General features: G+C 33.6%; 2 protein-coding genes across 2 annotated transcripts in view; one reads left to right on the forward strand and one right to left on the reverse strand.

Moving 5' to 3' along the window:
• Positions 1 to 26157, forward strand: part of CB4H12orf40 (chromosome B4 C12orf40 homolog) — a 165483-nt gene that overhangs the window by 37525 nt on the left and 101801 nt on the right. The gene's annotated exons all lie outside the window — the stretch shown is intronic.
• ABCD2 (ATP binding cassette subfamily D member 2) overlaps positions 1 to 26157 on the reverse strand; it is a 68029-nt gene that overhangs the window by 32016 nt on the left and 9856 nt on the right. The window contains exons 3-6 of the mRNA XM_015085074.3: positions 22326 to 22447; positions 18873 to 19041; positions 18138 to 18232; positions 13905 to 14050 (exon numbers count right to left, since the gene is read on the reverse strand). Of these exons, the coding sequence (XP_014940560.1) occupies positions 13905 to 14050; positions 18138 to 18232; positions 18873 to 19041; positions 22326 to 22447 (532 nt within the window). The remainder of the gene's footprint in view (positions 1 to 13904; positions 14051 to 18137; positions 18233 to 18872; positions 19042 to 22325; positions 22448 to 26157) is intronic.

Raw genomic sequence — 26157 nt, forward strand, 5'->3', positions numbered from 1 at the left:
AAGAATAGAGAACATATTCTAATCTGAAAGTGATCTGAACATAGTTTAAAGGAATTTCAATGTTCACAAGAATATAGTTTCCTTCACATTAACATAAATGAATGACAGCCAGTACTGTGCTAAAATTGCCTGGGATTGCCATGTTCCCCCAGCATTATATGGACCTCTGCTTCTGAACAATAGCTTAATATTAATACAGATTTAGCATACCAAACAAACAACCCTAGATGGTGATACTTGCAAGGTCAGGCAAGAGAGTAGTAATTTTTTAGAGAAATATGCCCTGCTGCTAGCAATACCCAAGTGAAAATGACTTTAGAGTCAGACACACGTAAGTTCAAATGTTAGCTGTAGTCAGCTGCTTGACTTCAACGTAAGTTTTCTCACCTATAAAATAGGAATACTAATGCCATCTTTATGTGTTTTCATACAGAAAAATTAGAAACATATAATATGTGTAGAATAGTGACTAATGCATAATAATTAGTGTATTTTAAATTAACAAAAAGCAAAACAAAACAAAGTAGTAAGTCCAGAGATACTTAACCCTTGCTAAAGATGCCCCAGGATCCATCAATTATTTCAAGAGGTCATAAGATTCTCAACTAAAAATCAATATTAATTCACTTTATGGTAAAAATAACATAGGCTAGTCAACTATACTTCAGTAAAAAAAAAAAAAGTAAAAATGCATAGGCTAAATCATTAAAGGCTTGAGTGGAAATGCCATCCCAGAAAGCATGGATTAAATGCTGGCACTGTTAAAAGAAGAGGTTTCATGTCATAAGCTCATCTAACTAAGAAAAACAATTGAAAAAGACAGAAATTTTTGAAAGTGAATGCAAACTATAAAAGAATCATAGTTTGTTATTCCCCATAAATCTGGGACAGCGCTCAAGAAGATTTAATTACTATGATTGTCTGAGAAAACATTTAAGGTCAAACAGTGGTTTATTTTTTCTTTTCAATCACAGGTAGATGTTTTTAATGTGATTATTTTGTTAATCTGAAAATAAGAGGCAGTGAATGCAGAGGGATTTATATCCAGAGATTTGATGAACTCTAACTTCGGGCTCTGAAATGCTATGTAACTCAAAGTATTAAAGTCTCTAATCTCTTTGAACTCCAATTTAATTATTCAAAATATTCTATTTAGCATGACTTATGCAGAGCATAATCAGTAAGTGCTGTTTATACATTAAAAGATAGTCAGAGGTAACTATCTATATTTAATTTTCTTTACAATCTTTTTAATCATGCTATCATTCTTACATACAATCAAATTTAGGATTTTTCTCTTTCATTTAACTTAAAAATGTGGTTCATAACTACTTTATTAAGCAGTATTTACATTTAGTCTAGAAGATTAAGCTACATGGTACTTGAATATACTCTCCTGGAATGAAGTAGTAAATAATTACTGAACTGATAAATAAAATGTTTTTTTTATAATTTCAGAATATCTGCTGACAAAAGAGAATGAGAAGTAATGATTATAATAGAAGTTATGTCATCTTTTATATTTCTCAAGGAGCATTAACAGACTAAAATTTAACATGTAAGGTTATATTACATATATAAGGAAAATGTACCATTTACTTATAAAGAGGAGAGAAGTTCCTTAGGTGGAAATTAGACAAATGGCAGACAGACCCACAAAGTACCAAAAAATTTTAAAAACTCAAAGAGGGGTGCCTGGGTGGCTCAGTCAGTGGAGCATCTGACTTCAGCTCAGGTCATGATCTCACAGTTTGTAAGTTCAAGCCCTGCATCAGGCTCACTGCTGTCAGCACAGAGCCCACTTTGGATCCTCTGCCCCTCTTCTGCTTACTCTCTCTCTCAAAAATAAACAAACAAATGTCTAAACTTTTATTTAAAAAAAAAGTAATTCAAAGAACTTCAGCATGAAGAACACTTTAGCACTGCTTACGGACCTAGGGGATGGGTACTGTTATTTCCAGGATATATCAATGACATAATATTCATGGAGGTGAGTCTAATAAATGTTTGCTTTTCTCAGAGTGGTATATTAGAGGAAAGGTGGATAGGCCAACCTTGCTTAGAAGTGTCCAAAAAGAAAAACAATAATTGTATGTGTACTTGAATCTGAGGCATTTCTGATCTATTTAGTCATGGGAGAAACATCTAATTCATGACAACTGTTAAAATCCTAATTAACTTTCAAAACCTGGGTCAAATGACACACTGTTATATCATGGTTTTCCTCCTTTTGAACATCTACAGCATTTCTTGCTTTTCTTGAGGCACTTTTTCCTACTTTTATTGAAGTTGATTGCATGTTTTTGTTTATAACCAAATTTAACATAAGCTCTACATTGAGAGTGATTATGTCTTACTGTCTACCCTACATAGTATCTTATAGCAGGGCTTTAATAAACACTTAAAATTAAAAAAAAAAGTATTGACAAAAAATAATATACATTAATGTTCCCAAGATATGAAGTATAATATCCTGGCCATTCTATGCCTCTTTTTTCTCCTGTTTTTTCTGTTGTCTGTTTCTTTTAAAAAATGTTTAGTCAAATTTAATTCAACCCTTATAATACAGTCCTCTCACTTTCCTAACCTTTTACTTCTCAACCCCCAAAGTCAAAGATAGACAAAAATTTGTACAAGTTTTCTTTTCATACACAATTATGGGAAGTCTGAATCTATTTCAGATCTGTTGAATGTTAAGTATTAAGGCATAAGGATTGAGTAGTAACAACATCATGGTTAAAATTTCTGTCCCAAGATATTTCTACCAAGGAAGGGTAGGGAGAGCAAGAGCTCTGGGAACAGAATTACATAGTGGGTTGGTGACCAACTGGAAACTGTTGCTGAGGAGAAATATGTGAAGTATACAAATGGTCCTCCGGATGATTAAAAAGAAGAAAAAGTAATATGAAAGACCCAAGATTTTGCTACCTTTTGTTAATAAACACCTATTTCTTATGTCTTTCTTCCTTCCCTCCCTTCTCTCCATTCCTTCCATCTTTGTTCCTTCCCCACTCTCTCCTTCCCTCTCCTCACTCTCTGTGCCCCCAAACCCCACCAAAATGTTTCAATTCCCCATTTAGGTGAATGTTAGCATATACTAATGTTTTGTTAGCAGGTGAGCTAAACAAGTAAAAGATTGGACTTTTGAGGTTTAATGGCTGAAGAACTACAGCATGACTAATGGGTCATAAATTAGCGGATTAGTGAATGCAAAAGCAGATCACAAATCTACCCTTGGGTAGTTGGGAAGACAGAGAAACTGCACCAAGAATTGACAAAAGAAATTCGGGATCTGTATTCAAGTGGAAAACTTTTCCTAAGGGTCAAGATGGCTAACAGTAGGGAACAATGAGTTTCAGTCATCAGTTTGAAGATTACAATACAGTCACATTATTCAGGAATTTCAGTCTCCAATAGCCTAAAATTGCCAAAATATTTTTTAAAGTTACATCTGAGCAAAACAAAACATTTCACCATATATCATCCCATAGATTTAGAGTACTAAATCTACATTAGAGATAACATTTTTCTTTGCTAAAACATATCAAATGTTCTAGTAGTTATTGTATCCAATCATTAATGAAATAGGATGAGAGGAAGCTGTTTTGAAACTAATTTATCTAGCACAATATTTATTTCTATTGAACTAAGGCCCAGATTTTCTTTTATCTGGTTCTCATTATTAACATTGTTTAAGTATTAGAAGACAGTATCTGGGCTGATATTGAGGAGATTTCACAATTTCTTAGGAATTCGAGTTTCCCAGCTTGCAAAGTGAGCTACAGCAACACTCTCTGAAGATGTGATTTAAAATGTAAGTGTCGGGGCGCCTGGGTGGCTCAGTCGGTTAAGTGTCCGACTTCGGCTCAGGTCATGATCTCACGGACCGTGAGTTCGAGCCCCGCGTCGTGCTCTGTGCTGACCGCTCAGGGCCTGGAGCCTGTTTCAGATTCTGTGTCTCCCTCTCTCTCTTACCCTTCCCCGTTCATGCTCTGTCTCTCTCTGTCTCAAAACTAAATAAACGTTAAAAATAATTAAAATAAAATAAAATGTAAGTGTCCCAATTTGCTTAATTAGAACATTTATTTTCCTCAGTTCACTTTTTTCTTTTGAATACAAATGATATTATTAGATATGCACCTTAACAAAATCCACTCCGTTTCCCCCATGAAAATAACAATGAGATCCACCCTCTATCAAGAAGTCTTTCAATCATAAAAAGTGAAAACAGGGAGATTTTAATAAAGTCTGTTAGTGACTCATGAAATTTATTCTGTAGGTACATAAAACTCGATCCTGTATTAACTTTACAGTTTTTTTTTCTGCCAAAGTAGTACTTAATCAATATTCTGCTTCCCTAAATTAATGCAATAAACCAATAGATAATAATTCTCATTAATACGAATATTTGAAGAAGAAATGTTTAACTATTGGCAAATATTTTGAAGTAGGTTGTCACAGCTTTCTTTGAAATCATAAACACTTATGAGATTATTTTCAAATGTTCTTGAAAAAAATCAGCAGCTTTTAGGATATAAGAAATAAATACTACATTTAGTCTCTCTTGGTTTACATATACATTTATGTACATTTTATGCTTTTTTGCATATTATTTTGCATATGAGATATTTGTCTTATAAAATTTTAAATATAAATACAAATTTTCATATTTCTAGAAGCTATATAATCAAGATAAAATGACTTTTAACAGTAATTATTTTAAAACACCTTTAGCCTTAAAAAACAGAGTTTCAGTCTCATGTCTTCTTAACTAAGTTGCAGTTGACCTTTTGCTTAGCCAACAGTAAATTTCATAACTAAGAACAAGTTTCTCACTGATTTAGGTTCATTGCAAAATAACATAGGTCTCTCTGAGGGCAAATACTGGGATTTATGTACTTTATTTTCCCACTTTTTAAAGATTTGGTAAAATACACGTGGCATAAAATTTGCCATTTTAACCATTTTTATGTGTACAGTCCAGTGGCATTATTTTGGGTTTTTTTTTTTCAGTTTTACTGAGATAAAATTGACATACAACATTGCGTAAGTTTAAGATATAAAAATGTTGATTTGATGTACTTATATATAGCAAAATGATCACTGAAATGTTACCTGATGACTTTATCACTTCACATATTTATCATTACTTTATTATGGTGAGAACATTTTAGATTTACTCTCTCAACAACTTCCAAGCGTATGTTATTGTTAACGGTCATCATGACACTGTGTATTAGATTCCCTGAACTTAATCATCTTCTAACTAGAATTTTGTGCTCCTGACCAACATCTTCCCATTTCCTCTACTCTCTGGCTTCTGGTAACCACCATTCTATTCTCTGTTTCTACAAGTTTGGCTTTTTTAGATTCTACATGTAGGTGTTATCATATAGTATTCATCTTTCTTTGTCAGATATTTCACTTAGCATAATGCCCTCAAGATCCATTCATGTTGTCATAGATACCAGGATTTCCTTCTTTCTCTTGGCTGAAGAAGTTTCCTGTGTGTGTGTGTGTGTGTGTGTGTGTGTGTGTGTGTGTGTGTACTATATCTTCTCTTGCCATTCAACTGTTGATGGACACTGAGGTTGTTTTCATATTTTGGCTATTGCAAATACTGCTGCAATGAACATGGGAATACAGATATCTCTTCAAGATCCTGTTTTCATTTCCTTTAGTTATATATGCCCAGAAGTAAGTGGTATTGCTGGATCATATGATAGTTCTTTTTAATTTTTTGTGGAGCTTCCATACTGTTTTCCATAATGGCTAAACCAATTTACATTCCCACTAACAGTGCACAAGGATCCCCTTTTCTCTACATCCTTGCCAACACTTGTTATCTCTTGTCTTTTTGATACCAGTCATTCTCACAAGCGTTAGGTGATATCTCATTGTCGATATGGTTTGCATTTAGTGATGTTACCATCTTTTCATGTACCCCTTGGCCATTTGTCTTTGAAAAAAGTGTCTATTCAATTCTCTGCCCATTTTTAAATCAGACTGTTTGAGTTTTTGCTAATGAGCTGTATGTGTTCTTTATATTTTTTGGATATTAAACCCTTACTAGACATAAGATTTGCAAATATTTTCTCCCCTTCTATATGTTGATGTAGTCCCACTTATTGATTTTCGCCTTTGCTGTTTGTGCATTCGGTGTTATATCCAAAAAATCATTGCCAAGACCAATGCCAAGGAGCTTTTCCCCTATTTTCTTCTAGGACTTTTATGGTTTCAAGTCTCACATTAAGTTTTCAATCCATCTCAAGTTCGTTTTTGTGAGTGGTGTAAATACAGTTCCAATTTCATTTTTCTACATGTGGTCATCTAGTTTTTTTTTTTAAAAAACCTTTATTAAAGAGACTATCCTTTCCTCATTGTGTAGTCATGGCTCCCCTGTCAAATATGCAGGGGTTTATTTAATAATAATAATTAAATAATAATTTAATAATAAACCTCTGATCATATGCAGGGGTTTATTTCTGGTCTTTTGATTCTATTCCACTGGTCTATGTCTATTTTTATGCTAGCATCATACTGTTTTGGTGACTATAGGTTTGCAGTATAGCTGAAATCAGAAGTGCAATGCTTCCAGCTTTGTTCTTCTTTCTCAGGATTGCTTTCTCTATTCAGGTCAGTTTGTGGCTCCACACAATTTTTAGGATTGTTTTTTTTTTTCTATTTCTATAAAAAATGCCATTGAGATTTTGACCAGAATTGCATTGAATCTATAGACAGCTTTGGGTAGTTTGGACATTTTAGTAATATTAATTCTTCCAATCCATGAACTTGGGATGTCTTTCCATTTGTGTCTTCTTTAGTTTCTTTCATCAAAGTCATATAGTTTCAATATACAGATCTCTCACCCCCTTGGTCAAATTTATATCTAAGTACTTTATTGTTTTCAATGGTATTGTAAATAAGATTATTTTACTTCTTTTTCAGATACTTTGTTGTTAGTGTATAGAAATGCAGTTAATTTCTGTATGTTGGTTTTGTAACCTACAACTTCATTTAATTCATTGATTTGTCCTGAATGTTTTGGTGGAGCCTTCAGGCTTTTCTATATGTATGTAAGATCATACCATCTACTAACAAAGACAATTTACTTCTTCCCTTTTGATTTGGATGTCTTTTATTTCTTTATATTGCCTAATTGCTCTGGCTAGAAATTCCAGTACTATGTTGAATAACAGTGGTCAGATTAGGCACTCTTGTCTTGTTCTTGAGATCTTAGATAAAAAGCTTTCACTTTCAACTTTTCACTGTTGAGTATTATGTTAGCTGTGCGTTTTTCATATATGGCCTTTTATAATGTTGAGGTATGTTCCTTACATACCCACCTTACTGGGAGATTTTGTCATGAGAGCATGTTGTATTTTTTCAAATGCTTTGTCTTCATCTATTGAGATAATCATACGATTTTTATTCTATTCATGTGGTGCATCACGTTTATTGATTTGCATATGTTGAACACATGAACACATGAAGCAATAAATCTTCCTTAATCATAGCATGATTCTTTTAATGAGCTGTTAAATTTGGTTTGTTAATTTTGTTGAGAATTTTTACATCTATATTTATCTCGGATATTGGTCTATAGTTTTCTTATTTTGTAGAGTCCTTATCTTGCTTTGTTATCAGGGTAGTGCTGGCCTCATAAAATAAGTTTGGGAGTGCTCTCTCCTCTTTGATTTTTTGGAAGAATTTAAGAAGACTGACATTAATTCTTCTTTAAATGTTTGTTAGAAATTAACCAGTGAAACCAACTGGTTTTGGCTTTTCTTTCCTGGAAGGTTTTTCATTACTAATTTAATCTCCTTTCTTGTTATTGGTCTTTTCATATTTTCTTTCTTCATAATTCAGTCTTGGTAAATTGGTTATTTCTAGGCAGTCGTCCATTTCTTCTAGGTTATCCAATTTGTTAGTGTAACATTGTTCACAATAGTTTTTTAAGAACGTATGTATTTTAGATGTATCAGTTGTAATAGCTCCCCTTTCATTTCTAATTTTATTCATGAGTCTTCTTTCTTTTTCCCTTAGTCTAGCTGAAGGTTTATCAATATTGTTCATCTTTTCAAATTATTAGCTCTTAGGTTTGTTGATCTTTTTTATTGTTCTTTTGGTCTCTATTTCATTTATTTCTGCTCTGATATTAGTTATGTCCTTCCTTCTGTTAACTGTGGGCTTTATTTTTTCTTCTTTTTCTAGTTCTTTGAGGCACGAAGTTAAGTTTATTAGAAACATCTTTTTTCATTTTTAATATAGGCATTTATTGATATAAATGATCGCCTTAGAACTGCTATTGTAGCATCCCATATGTTTAGTTTCCATTTTCATTTGTTTCAAGATTTTTTAATTTCTCTTTTGATTTCTTCTTTGACCCATATTGGTTGCTCAGGAGCATGTTATTTAATTTTCACATATTTGTAAATTTTCCAGCTTTCCTCCTATTATTGATACTAGTTTCACACTATTATAATGAAAAAAAAATACTTGGTATGATTTCAATCTTCTTAAATTTGCTAAGACTAGTTCTGTGTTATATGTCAGACAATGTTCCATGCGTGCTTGAGAAGAATATGTAGTTTACTGCTTTTGGATAGAATATCTGTGTATGTCTGTTAGGTCCATTTGGTGTAAAATATGGTTTGAGTCCAATGTTTCTTGTTAATTTTCTGTCTGAATGATCTATCTGTTGTTGAAAGTAGGATACTGAAGTCCCCAACTATTCATGTATTGTGTAACTTCCTTCAGATTTGTTAGTATTTGCTTAATATGCACTCATATTTAATATTTGTTAGTATTTGCTTATACATGCACCCAACTCCACTGTTGGGTGCATATATATTACAATTATTGTACCTTCTTGACACATTGGACACATTATCATTATATAATGACCTTCTTTGTCTCTTGTTACCATTTTTCACCAGAAATGTGTTTTGTCTGATATAAGCATGGCTACTCCTGGTGTCTTTTGGTTTCCATTTACATGGAATATCTTTTTTCATCCCTTCACTTGCAATCTGTGTGTATCCTTAAAGCTGAAGTGAGTCTCTTGTAGGCAGCATATAGTTGGGTTTTGTTTTTTTTTTGTTTTGTTTTGTTTTTTTGTTTTTGGTTTTTTGTTTTTATCCATCCGTCCTGTCTATGCCTTTTGATTGGAGAATTCAATCCATTTACATTTAGAGTAAGTGTTAATAGGTAAGGACTTACTAATACTGGCTTATTGTTTTCTGGCTTTTTGTGTAGTTCTCTGACTTCTTTCTTCCCCATTCACAGCCCTCCTTTGTGAATTGCTGATTTTCTTTTTTCTTTTTTCCTTTTCTTTTTTCTTTTTCTTTTTTATTTTTTTAATTTTATTTTTTAAATTTACATCAAAATTGGTTAGCATATAGTGCAACAATGATTTCGGGAGTAGATTCCTTAGTGCCCCTTACCCATTAAGCCCATCTCCCCTCCCAAAACCCATTCCAGTAACCCTCTGTTTGTTCTCCATATTTATGAGTCTCTTATGTTTTGTCCCCCTCCCTGTTTTTATATTAGTTTTGTTTCCCTTCCCTTATGTTCATCTGTTTTGTCTCTTAAAGTCCGCATATGAGTGAAGTCATATGATATTTGTCTTTCTCTGACTGACTGATTTCACTTAGCATAATACCCTCCAGTTCCATTCACATAGTTGCAAATGGCAAGATTTCGTTCTTTTTGATTGCCAAGTAATACTCCATATATACCACATCTTCTTTATCCATTAATCCATCGATGGACATTTGGGCTCTTTCCATACTTTGGCTATTGTTGATAGTGCTGCTAAAAACACTGGGGTGCATGTATCCCTTCGAAACACACCTGTATCCCTTGGATAAATGCCTAGGAGTGCATTTTCTGGGTTGTAGGGTAGTTCTATTTTTAGTTTTTTGAGGAACCTCCATACTGTTTTCCAGAGTGACTGCACCAGCTTGCATTCCTACCAACAATACAAAAGAGATCATCTTTCTCCACATCCTCGCCAACTTCTGTTGTTGCCTGAGTTGTTAATGTTAGCCATTCTGACAGGTTTAAGGTGGTATCTCATTGTGGTTTTGATTTGTATTTCCCTGATGATGAGTGATGTTGAGCATTTTTTTCATGTGTCAGTTGGCCATCTGGATGTCTTCTTTGGAGAAGTGTCTATTCATGTCTTTTGCCCCTTTCTTCACTGGATTATATATTTTTTGGGGTGTTGAGTTGGATAAGTTCTTTATAGATTTTGGATACTAACCCTGTATCTGATATGTCATTTGCAAATATCTTCTCCCATTCTGTCGGTTGCCTTTTAATTTTGCTGATTGTTTCCTTCGCTGTGCAGAAGTTTTTTATTTTGATGAGATCCCAGTAGTTCATTTTTGCTTTTGTTTCTCTTGCCTCCAGATTTGCATTGAGTAAGAAGTTGCTGTGGCCAAGATCAAAGAGGTTTTTGCCTGTTTTCTCCTCAAGGATTTTGATGGCTTCCTGTCTTACATTGAGGTCTTTCATCCATTTTGAGTTTATTTTTGTGTATGGTGTAAGAAAGTGGTCCACGTTCATTCTTCTGCCTGTCGCTGTCCAGTTTTCTCAGCACCACTTGCTGAAGAGACTGTCTTTATTCCATTGGATATTCTTTCCTGCTTTGTCAAAGTTTAGTTCACCATACATTTGTGGGTCCATTTCTGGGTTCTCTATTCTGTTCCATTGATCTGAGTGTCTGTTCTTGTGCCAGTACGATACTGTCTTGATGATTACAGCTTTGTAGTATAGTTTGAAGTCCAGGATTGTGATGCCTTCTGCTTTGGTTTTCTTTTTCAAGATTGCTCTGGCTCTTTGGGGTCTTTTCTGGTTCCATACAATTTTAGGATTATTTGTTCTAGCTCTGTGAAGAATGGTGGTGTTATTTTGATAGGGATTGCATTGAATATGTAGATTGCTTTGGGTAGTATCGACATTTTAACAATATTTGTTCCTCCTATCCAGGAGCATGGAATCTTTTTCCATTTTTTTGTGTCTTCTTCAATTTCTTTCATAGGCTGTCTATAGTTTTCAGTGTATAGATTTTTCACCTCTTTGGTTAGATTTATTCCTAGGTATTTTATGGTTTTTGGTGCAATTGTAAATGGGATAGATTCCTTGATTTCTCTTTCTGTTGTTTCATTGTTGGTGTATAGGAATGCGACCGATTTCTGTGTGTTGGTTTTATATCCTGCAACTTTGCTGAATTCATGAATCAGTTCTAGCAGATTTTTTTGGTGGAATCTTTAGGGTTTTCCAAATAGTATCATGTCATCTACAAAGAGTGAAAGTTTGACCTCCTCCTGGCCAATTTGGATGCTTTTATTTCTTTGTGTGAATTGGTGATTTTATGTAGTAGTATGCTGATTCCCTTGTTTTTATCTATGAATCTACTATAGGTTTTCACTTTGTGGTAACAACCTAACTTCAATTGCATATAAAAGCTCTACTCTGGGATGCCTAAGTGACTCAATCAGTTGAGGATCCAACTTAGGCTCAGGTCATGATCTCACAGTTCATGGGTTCAAGCCCTGTGTCAGGCTCTGTGCTGACAGCTCAGAGCCTGGAAACTGCTTCGGATTCTGTGCCTCCCTTTCTCTCTGCCCCCTCCCCTGCTCATGCTCTGTCTCTCTCTGTCTCTCAAAAATGAATGATCATTATAATTTTTTTAAAAACTCGACCCTTTCTTTTATGTTCTTAATATCACAATTTATCTCTTTTTATATTGTGTATCACTTAAAAGTTACACGAGTTGTAGTGATTTTTAGTACTCTGTCCTCTAACTTTCATACTAATATTTAAGTGGTTAACATACCATCTTATTACAGTATTAGAATATTCTGAATTTGACTGTATATTTACCTTTACTAGTGTTGTATATGTTCATATGTTTTCATGTTACTAGCTAGCTTCATTTCAGTTTCAAGAACTCCTTTCAGCATTTCAGGCAGGTCTAGTAGTGATGGATTCCCTCAGCTTTTGTTTGTCTGGGAAAGTCTTTATTTTTCCTTAATTTCTGAAGGATGATTTTGCTTGATTATGCACTTTTGTATGCCTTGGAAATGTCTTGTGTTGTTCAGGTTACAGCTATATTCAAGATCTGTACCTTTCTGGGGTGCCTGGGTGGCTCAGTCAGTTTAGCCTCCAACTTTGGCTCAGGTCATGATCTCAAGGCACATGAGTTCGGGCCCCACGTAGGGCTCTGTGCTGACAGTTCACAGCCTGGAGCCTGCTTTGGATTCTGTGTCTCCCTCTCTCTCTGCCCCTAACCCACTCGCATTCTGTCTCTGTCTCTCTCAAAAAAAAAAAAAAAAAAAAAAATTTAAAAAAAAATGAACTGTACCTTTTATATTATTTAGGAAATCTAAAATAGCTTAAAATATAAAATTTATATATACATGATTTTATTTGAGTTGAGAGTAGAATTCTATGATAGAATATTTTCCTCATGATTCTATGCCTTATAACCTAAATTAAAAATTAAAAATCCATTTACTTAACACATTAGTGTCTGAAACTTAAGCTTTGGCAGGATAATTTAGTTGTCAGATTCAGAAGATCTCCCAAGAAACTTTAAAGCATATAGAGAAAGAGAAGGATTCTGGTGTCACAAGATGTTATCTATTTTGTGGTAAACATAAGAATTCATGACACTGCTCACATCCAATATTTTCTTATTGCTAATGCATCTCTTAATTCTCTTATACTTCAAGTAGCTTTCCACTGCTAACATAAGTCTTACTTTAAAAAAAATTTTTTTTAATGTTTATTTATTTTTGAGAGAGAGACAGAGCATGAACGGGGGAGGGGCAGAGAGAGAGGGAGACACAGAATCGGAAGCAGGCTCCAGGCTCTGAGCCATCAGCCCAGAGCCCGAGGCGGGGCTGGAACTCACAGACCGAGAGACCGTGACCTGAGTTGAAGTCAGACGCTTAACCAACTGAGCCACCCAGGCGCCCCATAAGTCTTACTTTAAAGCAAAGAACCCCACATAACTTCATCTGCCTAACTACAACATGCGGTCTAAAAATTAGACGAGAGGGCAGGAAGGTGCAAGCACTTTATAACAAAAGAAAAGGAGCAAGACAGACATGTGATAGCACCATACTTGATATAAATTTCACATTTGCTCTGGTTCTATACCTCCAGCCTAAGTGCTCTTTTAGGTTCCACAGAAGAATGTTCTAACACAATAGGAGTAAGTACTCTGTGATGTCTACCTAACCCAGGGTGATGACAGATGGAAAAGATGAGCAGGAATAAATATTCCAAATTCTCACGTATGACGTTGTATTCAGATATTTCTAAATGCTTATGAGGAAAGATGGCTAAAGACTTCAAAAGAAACAATGTTCCTTTTAAATATTTCTATGCTTACTTTACACTCATTCTTAGAGTAAAATTTTAATTAAGGTAGTTTCAAATCATTAATAATATAGCATAACAGTAATAGAGACTATTTTATAAAGGCTCTTAAAATATAAGTGAACAATTTTAGAACATATGAATGTATACAGCTTGATGAAGAGATTAGTATACTATCCAGGTAATATTTTTTCTGTGAGAAGAGATAAGTTGACATCTAAAGCAATCAAATTATTCTTTCAACTAGCTTGCTATTCCTTGAGATTAACATCTGTAGTCTTTGAGTGCTCATTATATCTAGATAGATGGGAAAATAAAAAGAAGTGGTATTGTCCTGGAAACTTCTAATCAAAGCAATAATAAAACTTTTTGGATAACTAAATTTTTATTTCCTTAATAGCTGCTCTGAGAGAAAACTTGTTTAAAGATGATAAACTGAGGAGCCTAAGGAAATCAATATAATTCAAAAGAAAAATGAAATGTTTTTGTGATATAAAATATGTACCTACCTTTGTGGAATGTAGAACATATGTTGGGGAGGTGGTTTATAGAGGACTCCTTCATACACAGGCCAGAGCCCACTTAAAATTCTGAAGAGAGAACTTTTTCCACAACCATTGGGCCCAGTTATCAAAAGGTGCATTCCTTCTTGTACCTAGAGTAAGAAATAGAATTATAAACTGCAATATTTAAATGTGATTTCATTTGGTAGCATTTAAAAGCAATTCTTTGCAAATTTTGAAACACATGATAACCTAGGATTCGCAAGGATTCAAAAAATATATATATCAGGACTGAGAACATCAAATTTGGCTTTGACTTTGCTCTGAGGCTAATAGCATGATAAGATAATCCAACTCCAAAGGAAATAGACCTTCTTGGAATGAGCACTGGATTTCTAAAATTTTAATTGAGGTCCTGTCATCAGATGTTATACACATATGTAGAAACAAAACCACATGGGAAATAAGAAAGTATAAAATTTTAAATTAACATATATTAAATTTGATTTTATTTATATTAGTATTTGACTAAATTTATACTGAATTCAAATACAACTTTGTTGTATTTGTCAGTTGGAGTTATTAGCTATAAAGCAAAGTTTATTCTAAGATCCAGATGGTTGGTTTAATTTTCTATTTCAGCAGTCTGAAATGTTACACAATCACAAAAGCTCATCAGAGAGATGAAATGATTCTAATTCTGTTTTGTTCACAGATGGGGAAAATACATTTGCCAAGCCAAGAGAGAGGAAAGCAAGAAGACTATAATTTAGTCTTATGTCTAGGAATGGATTAAAACATATATATACATATGTCATATATGTTATATATATGTTATATGTGTTATATATATGTTACATATGTTGTATATGTATAATATATAATTCTAGGAATGAATTAAAACATATATATATATGTGTGTGTGTGTATATATATATATATATATCATAAGTTTTTATCCATTATCAGTTGGATGCTTCTCTTTAGAATCTTCCATCTTATTTATCATTTAAATTTAAACAGTTAAGTTTCATGAATTCCCATTCCACCCAATGGAATCAGGAAGCTGTCTTAGTGTGGTATTTAAAAGGCATTGTAAAAAACAAGGAAAAAGAACAGCATTTAAAAATTTGCCTTAAGAACACTGATAAGAACATTTCTAAGAACAAATGATATTTTGTAATCAGTACTAAAAAGTGAATATAGCATCAACGTATGAAAGGCAGAAATCTGTATGCTTGTAGATACAGTTTTGTGTAATAAGGACACAAATATCTAAGTATCAGTGATATAGAATATGTCTTATTTAAAACTCAATGATGAAGGAGTGCCTGGGTGGCTCAGTCTGTTAAGGGCTTGACTCTTGATTTTGGCTCAGGTCATGATCTCACAGTTTTTGAGATTGAGCACCGAGGTTCTGTGCTGTTAGCCTGCACAGAGCTTGCTTGGGATTCGCTCTCTCTTCCATTCTCTCTACCCCCCTCACCCAAAATATAAATAAATAAATAAATAAACTTAAAAAAAAAAAGAAAACTCAAAGGTGAGAAAACACTATATTATTTGCATTATGTCAGTATAAGGGACCACTTCCATGTCTACATATTGTGTATAACATAAGCTGGAATCTTCTTGTTGAAAGAAGGTGGTGGGAAGAGGAAGGAAGGGAAGGAAAAAAGGGAAGGATTGGGAAGGAGGTTAAGATAAAGGAGCTAGGGATGTATACAATAAGTATATGTAAAGCCAAAATGGCTCAGATTTATGTTCTGTCTAAATAATTAGATTTCCTTAGTAAACACTGATTGGATATCTACCATGTGCCAGACATTCCTCTAGGCACAAGGGCTACAGTGCCACCCAAGACACATTTCTGTTCTCATAGAGCTTATATTCCAATGGGAAAGACGACAAGAAACATGTGAACAAAAATTAAGCAGTGATAAACACTTCTTTAATGGCAAAACAAGAAAGATTCATTTGGGAAAGATGGTGGCATTGTGGGGTTGGACGTGGTAGGGGGGATGCTTCTTTTGAATGGGTAGACAGGAAAATCCTCTTTGAGGAGGTAACGTTTAGGCTGAGCCTGCGTGACAAGAAACAGCCAGTCAGAGCAGGAGAAAGAACATTTCAAGCACTGAAGGCAGCTACCACAAGGACATAAGACAGGAGTGAGCTTGAGTCTCAACATTTTACTATAGATATTTTTTCTCCCTAATTGTAGCCAGCTGAAAAGTTATTTTGATAGAATAAAGTTTGAAGAAAATCCTGGGAAGAACCCAGAAAGAATTAATTTTGTGATTTGCTGCACTCTGTCACTAGAGAGAGGGTTAAGGAAGTTTAATTTTGTAGAAGCATAAATACCTCCCAAATGATTTTTTTAAAGGTATGTGGCATGGCAAAAGGCATATTCACAAAATATTTTAATAGCATCATTCTCTATTAGGAATTCTCAGAAATTTAACACATTTGAGTCATAATAGAAGCCTTTTCTATATTCGTATTATTTTATTAGCATAAATTTTCTTATGTTTAACAGTGAGTGTGAAGCAAAAATAATTCCCACACCATTGAGTTTTCTTTATCAAATAGTTTTTTAATCCCATAATGGATAAGAACCTGTTCCTCTAGAAACCTGTTTGTCAATGTATATATAGGAAACAGAATTTTCATTATATTTTAGGGACCTGACACTTTTTAAATAAAACTCCCCGAGTTAGAAACAAAGCCAACTATCATAAAGTATACTATATTAACATATATCTTTGTAGAACTTCAAAATTGATGACATTTCATTAGATTAAGTATTTTTAAATTCATTTTGTATAAAAAACAAACTGAGCCCTGAATTTTTTCACAGAGAGAGTGTGATGTGTCCACAATAATGTAGTTAGTAGGTGGTATAATTCAAGACTCTTAATACTATTTAATAAATGGAACAACAAGAATTGATACTACAAAACCTAACCTGACAAATTCTGTATAACAAGTCATAAATTAAAAATTGCTAAACTATTAATAAATAATTAAACATTCCATATATGCCCCTTCAAATGTTTTATTTCAAATCTAAAGATTATGGTGCATCATTAGCACCTAATTGGTACTCATGATCATATCCAACTAATTAAATCATTCTGTAAGTCTATAAGTGGAAAAATAAAGCCTAACCAAATTGTAATTTAAATACAATTTCTCAGGCATCTGGGTGGCTTAGTCAATTAAGCGTCCGACTCTTGATTTCAGCTCAGGTCATGATCCCAGGGTCATGGGATTAATCCCTAAATCAGCCTCTATGCTGAGGAGCCTGCTTAAGAGTCTCTCTCTCTGCCCCTCCCCCACTCATTCTCTCTCTCAAAACAAACAAACACAATTTCTCCTATATTTATTAACACAGAATTTTCCCATGTTCAGTACTTATCTTCCAGAACCCTTATTCATTTGCAAGCACATCTGTAATAATTAAACTTAGACTGAGGTCCATGCTGAAATCATTAGTATGTGTATTGTCATGTTTGTAATTCTGTTACCAAGTCCAATCATGTCTTCGTAAATTTAGATGCCTTCATTGTAGTCATTAATGCTTATCAGCGAATTATTGTGTGCTTGAATTCCAAAAATGTTTGTTCAAATTTTACAATGCTTTAAATTAGGGCCTCTGGTTTACTAAGCAATTTTCACTTCTTGGTTTTTGTTACCAAGACATAGAATAATAAATAACAACTCTTAATCTCAACAAAATTAAACACTAAATTCCAATCCATGAATCTTCTGATTATTTCTTCCTATGGAAGAGGTGATTATTGGAAATATAAATTATATTTAGAGAATATATAATAGCAGAAGTAAACTTGCTAATGACCTCTTCCTTATATTTTAGTAAATACATTACAACATAGGCTTGTATATTTTGAGTAATCCCTATGAGGAAAAAATTAAAATCTTTTTCCAGATGTTAATTTCTGAGGAATTTCTCTATTGTTCCCAAAAGTTACCTTGTATGGGCCCTCAGTGCACTGAGAAATTTTGATTTTCACCCCGGCAAAAAAGGAGTAGAAATCAAATTTCTCTTTCTCTTTGCTTTCTGAGGAACTGCTTCTGTAATTGAGCCACTATGCATACCTTTCTTGATTTCCCCTCCTTTCCATATGCTCCTCCAAGTACTTAACATAAGGTACATGAATTCTGAGTTGTTTTGTATTAGTGTGATGGCAACAATCAGAAGATTCTTGAATATCATCTTACTTTGAAGTTTAGCCTGGAAGCCACCACTTCTCCCGTTGGTGTAATTATGGGAACATTTTCACAAATAATTCCATGATCCACATCAATAACTCTTCCTAAAAGTTAAGGAATAATTTAAGTTATAAAAGCTAGTATATGTTGTATCTACATCTCAAAAGAGGTTTAATGTAAATTTGGACATTCCGACACATATATTTGGAAAATATTTCTCAGAAACATTGTACAATAATCTAATGTCAACATCATAATGAGAGCATAATGAGATAAACTCTATCTGATATAACCTAGCTATATTCTTTATAATTGTTTATTTCACTAAATTAACCTTCCCTACAGAAAAAATACAATGCTGCAATAAGAGAATTAAGGTGTGGAATAACACAATTTTTTAAAATGTGATAATTAAAGTTAAGTTAAAAAATATAGAATAATGAAGAACAATAAAATGTTAGCTCTAATTCTGTATTTGAATTTTAAAAGCAAACAATTCATCCTGCCATATGTTCAGTTTCTAAAAATAATTCTAGAAATTTGTTCTAAATAAAATAGCATAATTTTTTCTTGGTAATGTTAGTCACCACTCCTCAAATTGTGACACTAACTTTAGGAATAGTTGTTTAAATAAGTAAATATTAGCTCTTGGTAACTAAAAACAGTGATCTTCTAAAAAATTTTGGTTCTGTTGATAAAGTAAGCATTTCAAAAGAGGAAAATATAAAACATTTGCTTTAATACCTTTAATTTCCAATGTGTCACTGAGGGGTAATTCTATGTTAACTCCATTCTTGCTATGGTTTTCAGACTCTTGCATGACAGCAGCTCTCTTATAAATGCCTCTTTTTACTTCATCAAAGACCCAAAACATATTGTACACTCGAGCAGTATAGCCTGCTAATTCTGTGATCTAAAATCAGCACAGAGATAAAATAGAGTTAATATACTCCAGATAGACTTTTAAATAAATATGCAATCTATTAGCTTCTTGATTTAATATTAAAGATCTTATTTCATAATACATGAAAAAAATAATACATCTGTTAGTGATAAAAAATAACAGAAAAGGCTTACCAAGAGAGCAAAATAACACAGTGTCAATGTAAATTTGATTGGAATTATAAAACCCATAAAAATTATTCATTCAAGTGAGTGTTCAAAATAAAATGTAAAGATTTCAGAATGTTAGTGAGGCTTAAAATCTTTCAATCAAATTTCTGATTTGGCTCCTGTTTACATGACAAATTTTATTTCCAGAAAATTAGAAATTTTGTGAAAAGCTTAACGTCATTCAATGAAATAACAATCCTTTGTTTTGATATCTTTTTTCAATTTAAAATGGAAGATTTTAAATATAAGAAAAATAGGGGTTTTTTTCCTTATTATGAAATGAATGTTTTTAAGTCAAATTGATTGTCAAAATTCCTAAGCTTCGCCAAAGAAAACACTCCTGTCAGAGGATATCAATACTGGAAGTGAGCTCAGTGAAAAGCTTCAAATCCTTTTCAGTCCAAATCCCATAGTTCAGCTTCTTTTCCAGCCAAACATGATTTACATGCCCAAAGAAAAACATTAAATCTGACTTTTATTCTGGGTGAGATTAAAAATGAGATAAATGTCTGTTTTAGTCCCTAAGGTCAGTAGAATGGTGCCTTGCTCTTATTCTGCCAGTTGTCCAATTTAGGTTGAATCCCTTGCTGTTTTTCTATTAAAATAACACCTTGTTGTTATCAGGGTAATGTGAAAGGTGACTCATCTCCTGTCAAGACCATCTTTCTCAGTGCAAAGAAAAGCACAAAAACCATTCCCTTATGGGAATATTTACTAGGAAATTGGTACCAACAAGCAAGGCATGTCACTAATAAATTGTGGAGTAATACAACAATGCTGACATTTGTGTAAGATTTATGTGTGTGCAAAACCTAAGCTGTAAATGAGTATGGATAGTTATCAATAGCCTTCTAGCACACGTCTCTACTATGTGAGACGTCTGTATTTAGTATTTCATTTCTGTATATTAATGTTGTAAGTATTTAATCGGTAATTTCTAAAATGTTATCTAGAAGAATCCCTTGAGTCCCCAAGTGGAGCAAAACAGAGCCAAGAATTAACAACATACAGATTCAAAAGAAACTCAGGTAAATGTATTTGCATAGAGGAAAAAATCCGAAATGAAATGTATGGGTCAGTTAAAGAAAGGCAAGAGGCAATGAGTTAATACGCTAGAATGCAAGGTGGAGTGGGCAGAGTGAGCATATGACTGCTGACAAATTACTTTGGGATACAAGGCAGGGAGTTTGCCCTAGGACTCTTACTCTAGAGAGGAATCTTGTTTCTTCTGGAACCAGCAGAGAGAACGCATGGTTCTTGCTTGTGCTGTTACAGCAATGGTAAGATTCTTTAGATGTGAACATTCTATGATCCCAAGTATATTCAGGGAAAATAAAGCAAAATGAAATTATTTCTTGTATTGGATACAATGTAGAAAAAACTAGTCAATTTATTTCTGTGACTTAGGTAGCAAAGTATTTTAATATGAGATGCGTAAAACTTTGATTTGTCATTTAATTTTAATAAATGATTTACTACATCAAAAACCTATCTTAAAAACGATGTACACATTATCAAAATTATTATTTGAAAAAAAATTTAAAGCTGAGTTGTTTTGGTATATGACCCTAAACAATCGGTTTTACTTTTTTTTAAAAAAAAAAATCCTTTCAATAAATCAGTTGTTGAATGACACTGAAAACTTTTGTCAGCAAATCACAAGCTTTCTTACTTTTTTATATGGTCTCTTCAAGGCTGATTTAATAGGCAGATAAATTTATAATGATGGTCTGGTGATTCATATTGATACAAAAGCCAAAAGGGTAAATTAATGGTGAAAATGATTAATCATGGGAATATTATATAATATCTGAAATAAATAATTTCTAATTTTAACACTGTGACATCTTCAGGTCTTAATACCATTCTTTCAGCAAACATTTCTTGACCACATACAATATTCCAAGTATTAAAATGATTAGGACTGCAAAGATGAGTAAGTTAATGCTTTCCACTCAGGGTCTGGTGAGCAGATAGACAATTGTAATGTGGTAAAGCATCAGATTTACTGGGACACGGAGAAGGGAGACCCAGACTCTGCAAGGAAGGTGGGGAAGAAGGTGGAATCACAAGAGGATTTTATATGCGGTTGGTGAGGCTTGACTTGTCATGAACGATGAGTACAAGTTTGCAAAGTATATAAATGATATTATTGCCTAGCAGTGATTGAATTCCTTAATATGTGTTATTTTTATAATTATTACGATTTTTTTAATGTTTATTTTTGAGAGAGACAGAGAGTGAGCAGGGGAGGGACAGAGAGAGAGAGAGGGAGACACAGAATCCGAAGCAGGCTCCAGGCTCTGAGCTGTCAGCAAGAGCTCCACACAGGGTTTGAACTCACAAACCATGAGATCATGACCTAAGCCAAAGCTTGGATGCTTAACCGACTGAGCCACCCAGATGCCCCTGTTGTTTTAAATATTCTACATGTATTGACTCACAACAACCCTACAAAATCAATGCCGTCATTATCCCCACTTCACATATGAGGAAACAAATGCAGACAGGTTAAGGAACTTGATCAAGTTCACATAATTTGTAAATACTGGAGTAAGCTTTTAAATGTAGGTTCTCTGGTTCCAGAATCCACACCTAATAGACTTTTTTTTAAAAACAGATATGTCATACTAGGGGCGCCTCTGCGGCTCAGTCGGTTGAGCACCCTGCTCTTGATTTGGGCTCAGTTTATGATCTCACTGTTCTTGAGATCAAGCCTTTAAGTCAGGCTCTAGCTCATAGGGCTGGGGCTGCTTGGGATTCTCACTCTCCCTCTCTCTCTCTGCCCCTCCCCTCCTTGTGCACTTACTCGCTCTGTCTCAAAATAAACAAATAAACATTAAAAAAAGAAAAGAAAAGAAAACTATACACCGAAAAAGGGGAGTTTCAATTGAGAGTATAAAACTCAAATAGTATTAGCATCAAAACACTTAGGAGTTGCTGCCCTTTATCTTGATTACAGTTTTAGGAATTTTTAGTAGAGAAAAGATGATTTCAAAATGCTAAGTATATCTGATAATTTACATCTTTCTTGATTTTCAAATATTTTATTTTAATCAAATTGAAAACAATATATGCAAGTACCTCTTTGTATGACGACATAATCCTTTCGATAGCATCAGCTCCAGAGGCCAATAAATTTCGAGCAGTAGTAAAGGCTTCTGTCCGTTCACTAACCATAGCTTGTTTTTGGCCATCTTCTAGATCTAAAAGCAAATTACAAAACTATTGAGTTTTTTCAAGTAACTATTTCATTTTTACAAATGAAATGGTGACTAAAAAACCTACGTGTAAATTTTTCATTAATATCAGCAATTTTCTAGAAATTTAATGAATTATTGAAAATACAGTATTTGTACCGGATTTTATTTAAAGCTTCCTTTCATTATTTTTTTAGGAGAGAGAGCAATTAAGCAATTAAGCAATTAAGACTATTTTCATTTAGCATTTAGCATTTTTCATTTCATTTAGCATTTTTTCAAACCTTTCCAAATTCAACATTCAGCCCTTCTTACAGTTACGCAATAAAATGCTAGTGATTTGTTCAATAAACTAGTAATAACTGGAATATAAGCAAGTATTTCTAGGGTGATTCCTTCAATAGAAATGTAAATTAGCTGATCTTCATAATCTAGACTTAGTTTATATGTTTCACCCAAACTGTACCTACAGCACTTCAAACATACGATATTCCATTCACCTCAAGCATACAAAATTCTGTTTATCCTTTGGTATTTGCATATACCATTTCCTTGAAATGGTATATATACCATTAATGTATATACTTACTGCACTTCCCTTCCTTTTTTTGCCTAGCTCTTTCTTTAAGAAAGTCAACTCTTTAAAAGAGATTTCCCTGGAAACCCTCGTCTGCCTTTTCTAATAATCTATAGGCTCCTTAAGAGTCAAGACTGTTTTTTACTCTTTATTCCCAGTACTCAGCAGAGTGTCCAGCACAGAGCACACCTCAATGTGTATTGAATGCATGGATGAACAAATGGATACATGGATGAACATCCTAAATTACTGTCAAAGCAGAATTACGGTCAAGAGTAGGAGGTAGACTAGGTTTGAATGCAGGCTCTACTACTTAATGACAAATGGTAAGAGAAATAAAACAAGCCAGTGACCTTCTTCATGCCTATTTTCTCATGTGTAAATGAGGGAATTCATACTACTATCTTAAACAATTGTATCTCAAAGGATTGTTGTGAGGTTTAAAGGTGAGACACAAATGAAGTATTAGTCTAATCCATGGCTGATAATAAGTGCTCTAAGTGTTAGCGGTGATTACTTTCTCTGGTTATTATTGCGTATGTACTCAATTTAGTCTTATTCTTCTCAATTATTCTCCACAGTCATTACTTTATATTTCCCATCATCTATAGGATTTTCAACATGGTTCTCCTATAAATTATCTCCAAAGTTCTAAATTAAATACTATAAATTAATGAAAGTATTAGAATGCTATAGATAGCCATAGGCCCGTTTTGATATATATTTCTCTCTGTTTAATCTCAGTGTAAAGTGTTTTTTTGTTTGTTTGTTTGTTTCATTTTCTGTGTTTTGTTTTCTACAACAGTGCAAATATTTAACTTGTGCCCTGCTAGGACTACCAAATACTTTTACCTTTACTTGCTCATAGACAGCTCAGCTGAGTTTGAAAGGGTTCCATGCATAACATAAGGTAAAATTCACTCAGCAGATATTTACTCAACAACTAGATGTGTTAAGAAATTAGGCACAGTATTATATGACATGCAAGGATAAATGTGATTTTCAGACTCTTTCCTTGGGGGACTTACAGTCTGGTAGGAGACAGAAGACAAGTTGCTAAATAACTACACAGGGTAGCCTATGACAAGAGTTAGTGTGAGGTGTTTGGAGAGGGCAAAAATCAATTCTTGCTGCAAGACACAGGAAATGTATCACGGAGCAGCTGACTGTGACAGAGGCCTTGAAGACTATGTACAATTAAGAAATCACAAGTACAGCGTAAGTAATGGCACAGAGAAAGGAAATTTCCAGCAATGCCAATTGGATGATAAATAGCCTGCTCATGTTACAGTATGGATGGTGTCAGGCACAGATTTCACTTGAATATCAGAATCACCGTGTGTCCATGGAGACATTTTATGATAATCCAATATGGTCCCTCCTGGCCCTACCGTTAATCACTGCTTTACAGAACTACCATTAGTCCCTTGAAGTTAGTTTCCTTGAAGAATGAAAAAAGAAAGGCTTTGAGTGCTGGTAGAAGTGAGGAGTGAAGGATGTGATTGGATAAATAGACTGGGAACAGAATGTAGATATTCTTAACACATTTAAATGTGATAAAATTTAGATAGCCACAAAAAAATTACAGAAGGGTTCTCAGCAAGCTACAAAAATAATGAATTGCTATATCAGTTAAAGTTCTAAGAATAGGTTTGGCTCATAGAGAATCTGGCTGATGATCTAAAATAATTATGGAATTTTATGAATTTAGGTTAAAAGGGGTTTGAGTAGCAGCTTTCATCAACAGCCTCTGTTAACAAGGAAAAACACTAGCACAGATGGATTTGTGCTTGATACGGCATGGTACTTTCCATGTTGCTTTGGCAGATTAGTGCTTACTGGGTTTTCTTCATGCTTTTAGCAACAAAATTACAGATAGCTGTGGACAGATTTCATTTGACTTTTATTCTATTGGTTGTTTTTTGGCAGGTACTATGAGGACAGTGCCAGTAGTATTTTGTCATGCATACAACAGCCAACTGCATAACTTCTATGAAAAAGCCAAATTCCTTAGTGGCAGAATATAAATTCATGACCTAGGGCACTCACGTATTTTGTATCATAGGTCAACACATTTTATTTTCCTCACCAAATAGTTTAAATATTTTGTCAAATGTTTCTCATTTAAGGATGTAATATTTAACATTATTTGCTCATTTTACTTCAACCTTTCAGCTCTGCTAATAAAAAGTATATATTGAAAGATGGTGACATCTGTTATTCACTGCAAAGGTGAGAAAAAATTTAAAAACTAAGGTTATGTCACGATGCACTTGTCAAAAACCCTACAGCTGTACAATGCAAAGAATAAATCCTAATGTAAACTATGCATTTCAGTTAATAATGTGTGCATATTGGTTCATCAGTTGTAACAAATGTACCACACTAATACAAGATGTAAATAATAGGGGAAGCTGTGAGGGAAACTGGATATTTATTTGGAACTCTTTGTACTTCCTGCTCAATTTTTCTGTACACCTAAAACTGCTCTAAGAAAATTAAGTCTATTAATTTTTTGTTTAAGTAGGCTTCATGCCTCAAAGCAGGGTTTCAACTCACGAGCCTAAGATTCAGACCTGAGCTGAGATCAAGAATCAGACTCTCAGCAGGTGACTCTGAGCCACCGAGGCACCCTAAGTCTATTAATTTTTTAAAAACTAAAATAGTAGGTTATTCCTCTGTACTTTTTTCTTTGGACTTATAATCTGAGTTTAATTCTTTCCACTTGAATTTTATCTTTATCACATTGACAAATCTCAGCAAAACCTTATGGTCTTTCCCTACCTCACACTGTATAAAATATCAATTCTAATTGGATTGAAGATCTCAATATGAAATGAAAAACCAATAATTTTCTAGAAGATAAAGTAGGAGAATATCTTCATGGCCTTGGATTAGGCAAATATTTCTTGAATAAGACATAAAACCACTAACCATACACACAAAAATGATTGATAAACTGAACTGTTAAAATGAACTTCTCTTACACACTATTAAGAGACTGAAAAGGTAAGAATAGAGTGGGAAAAGATATTTAAGATTGTGTGTGTGTATGTCTGACAAAAGTCACATTATAGAGTACATAAGAATTTTTACAAATCAATAAGAAAAAAACAGAAAAGTCAATTTAAAAGTGAGC

The sequence above is a fragment of the Acinonyx jubatus genome, chromosome B4 (assembly GCF_027475565.1).
Source record: "Acinonyx jubatus isolate Ajub_Pintada_27869175 chromosome B4, VMU_Ajub_asm_v1.0, whole genome shotgun sequence".
NCBI classification, from domain to species: Eukaryota; Metazoa; Chordata; class Mammalia; order Carnivora; family Felidae; genus Acinonyx; species Acinonyx jubatus.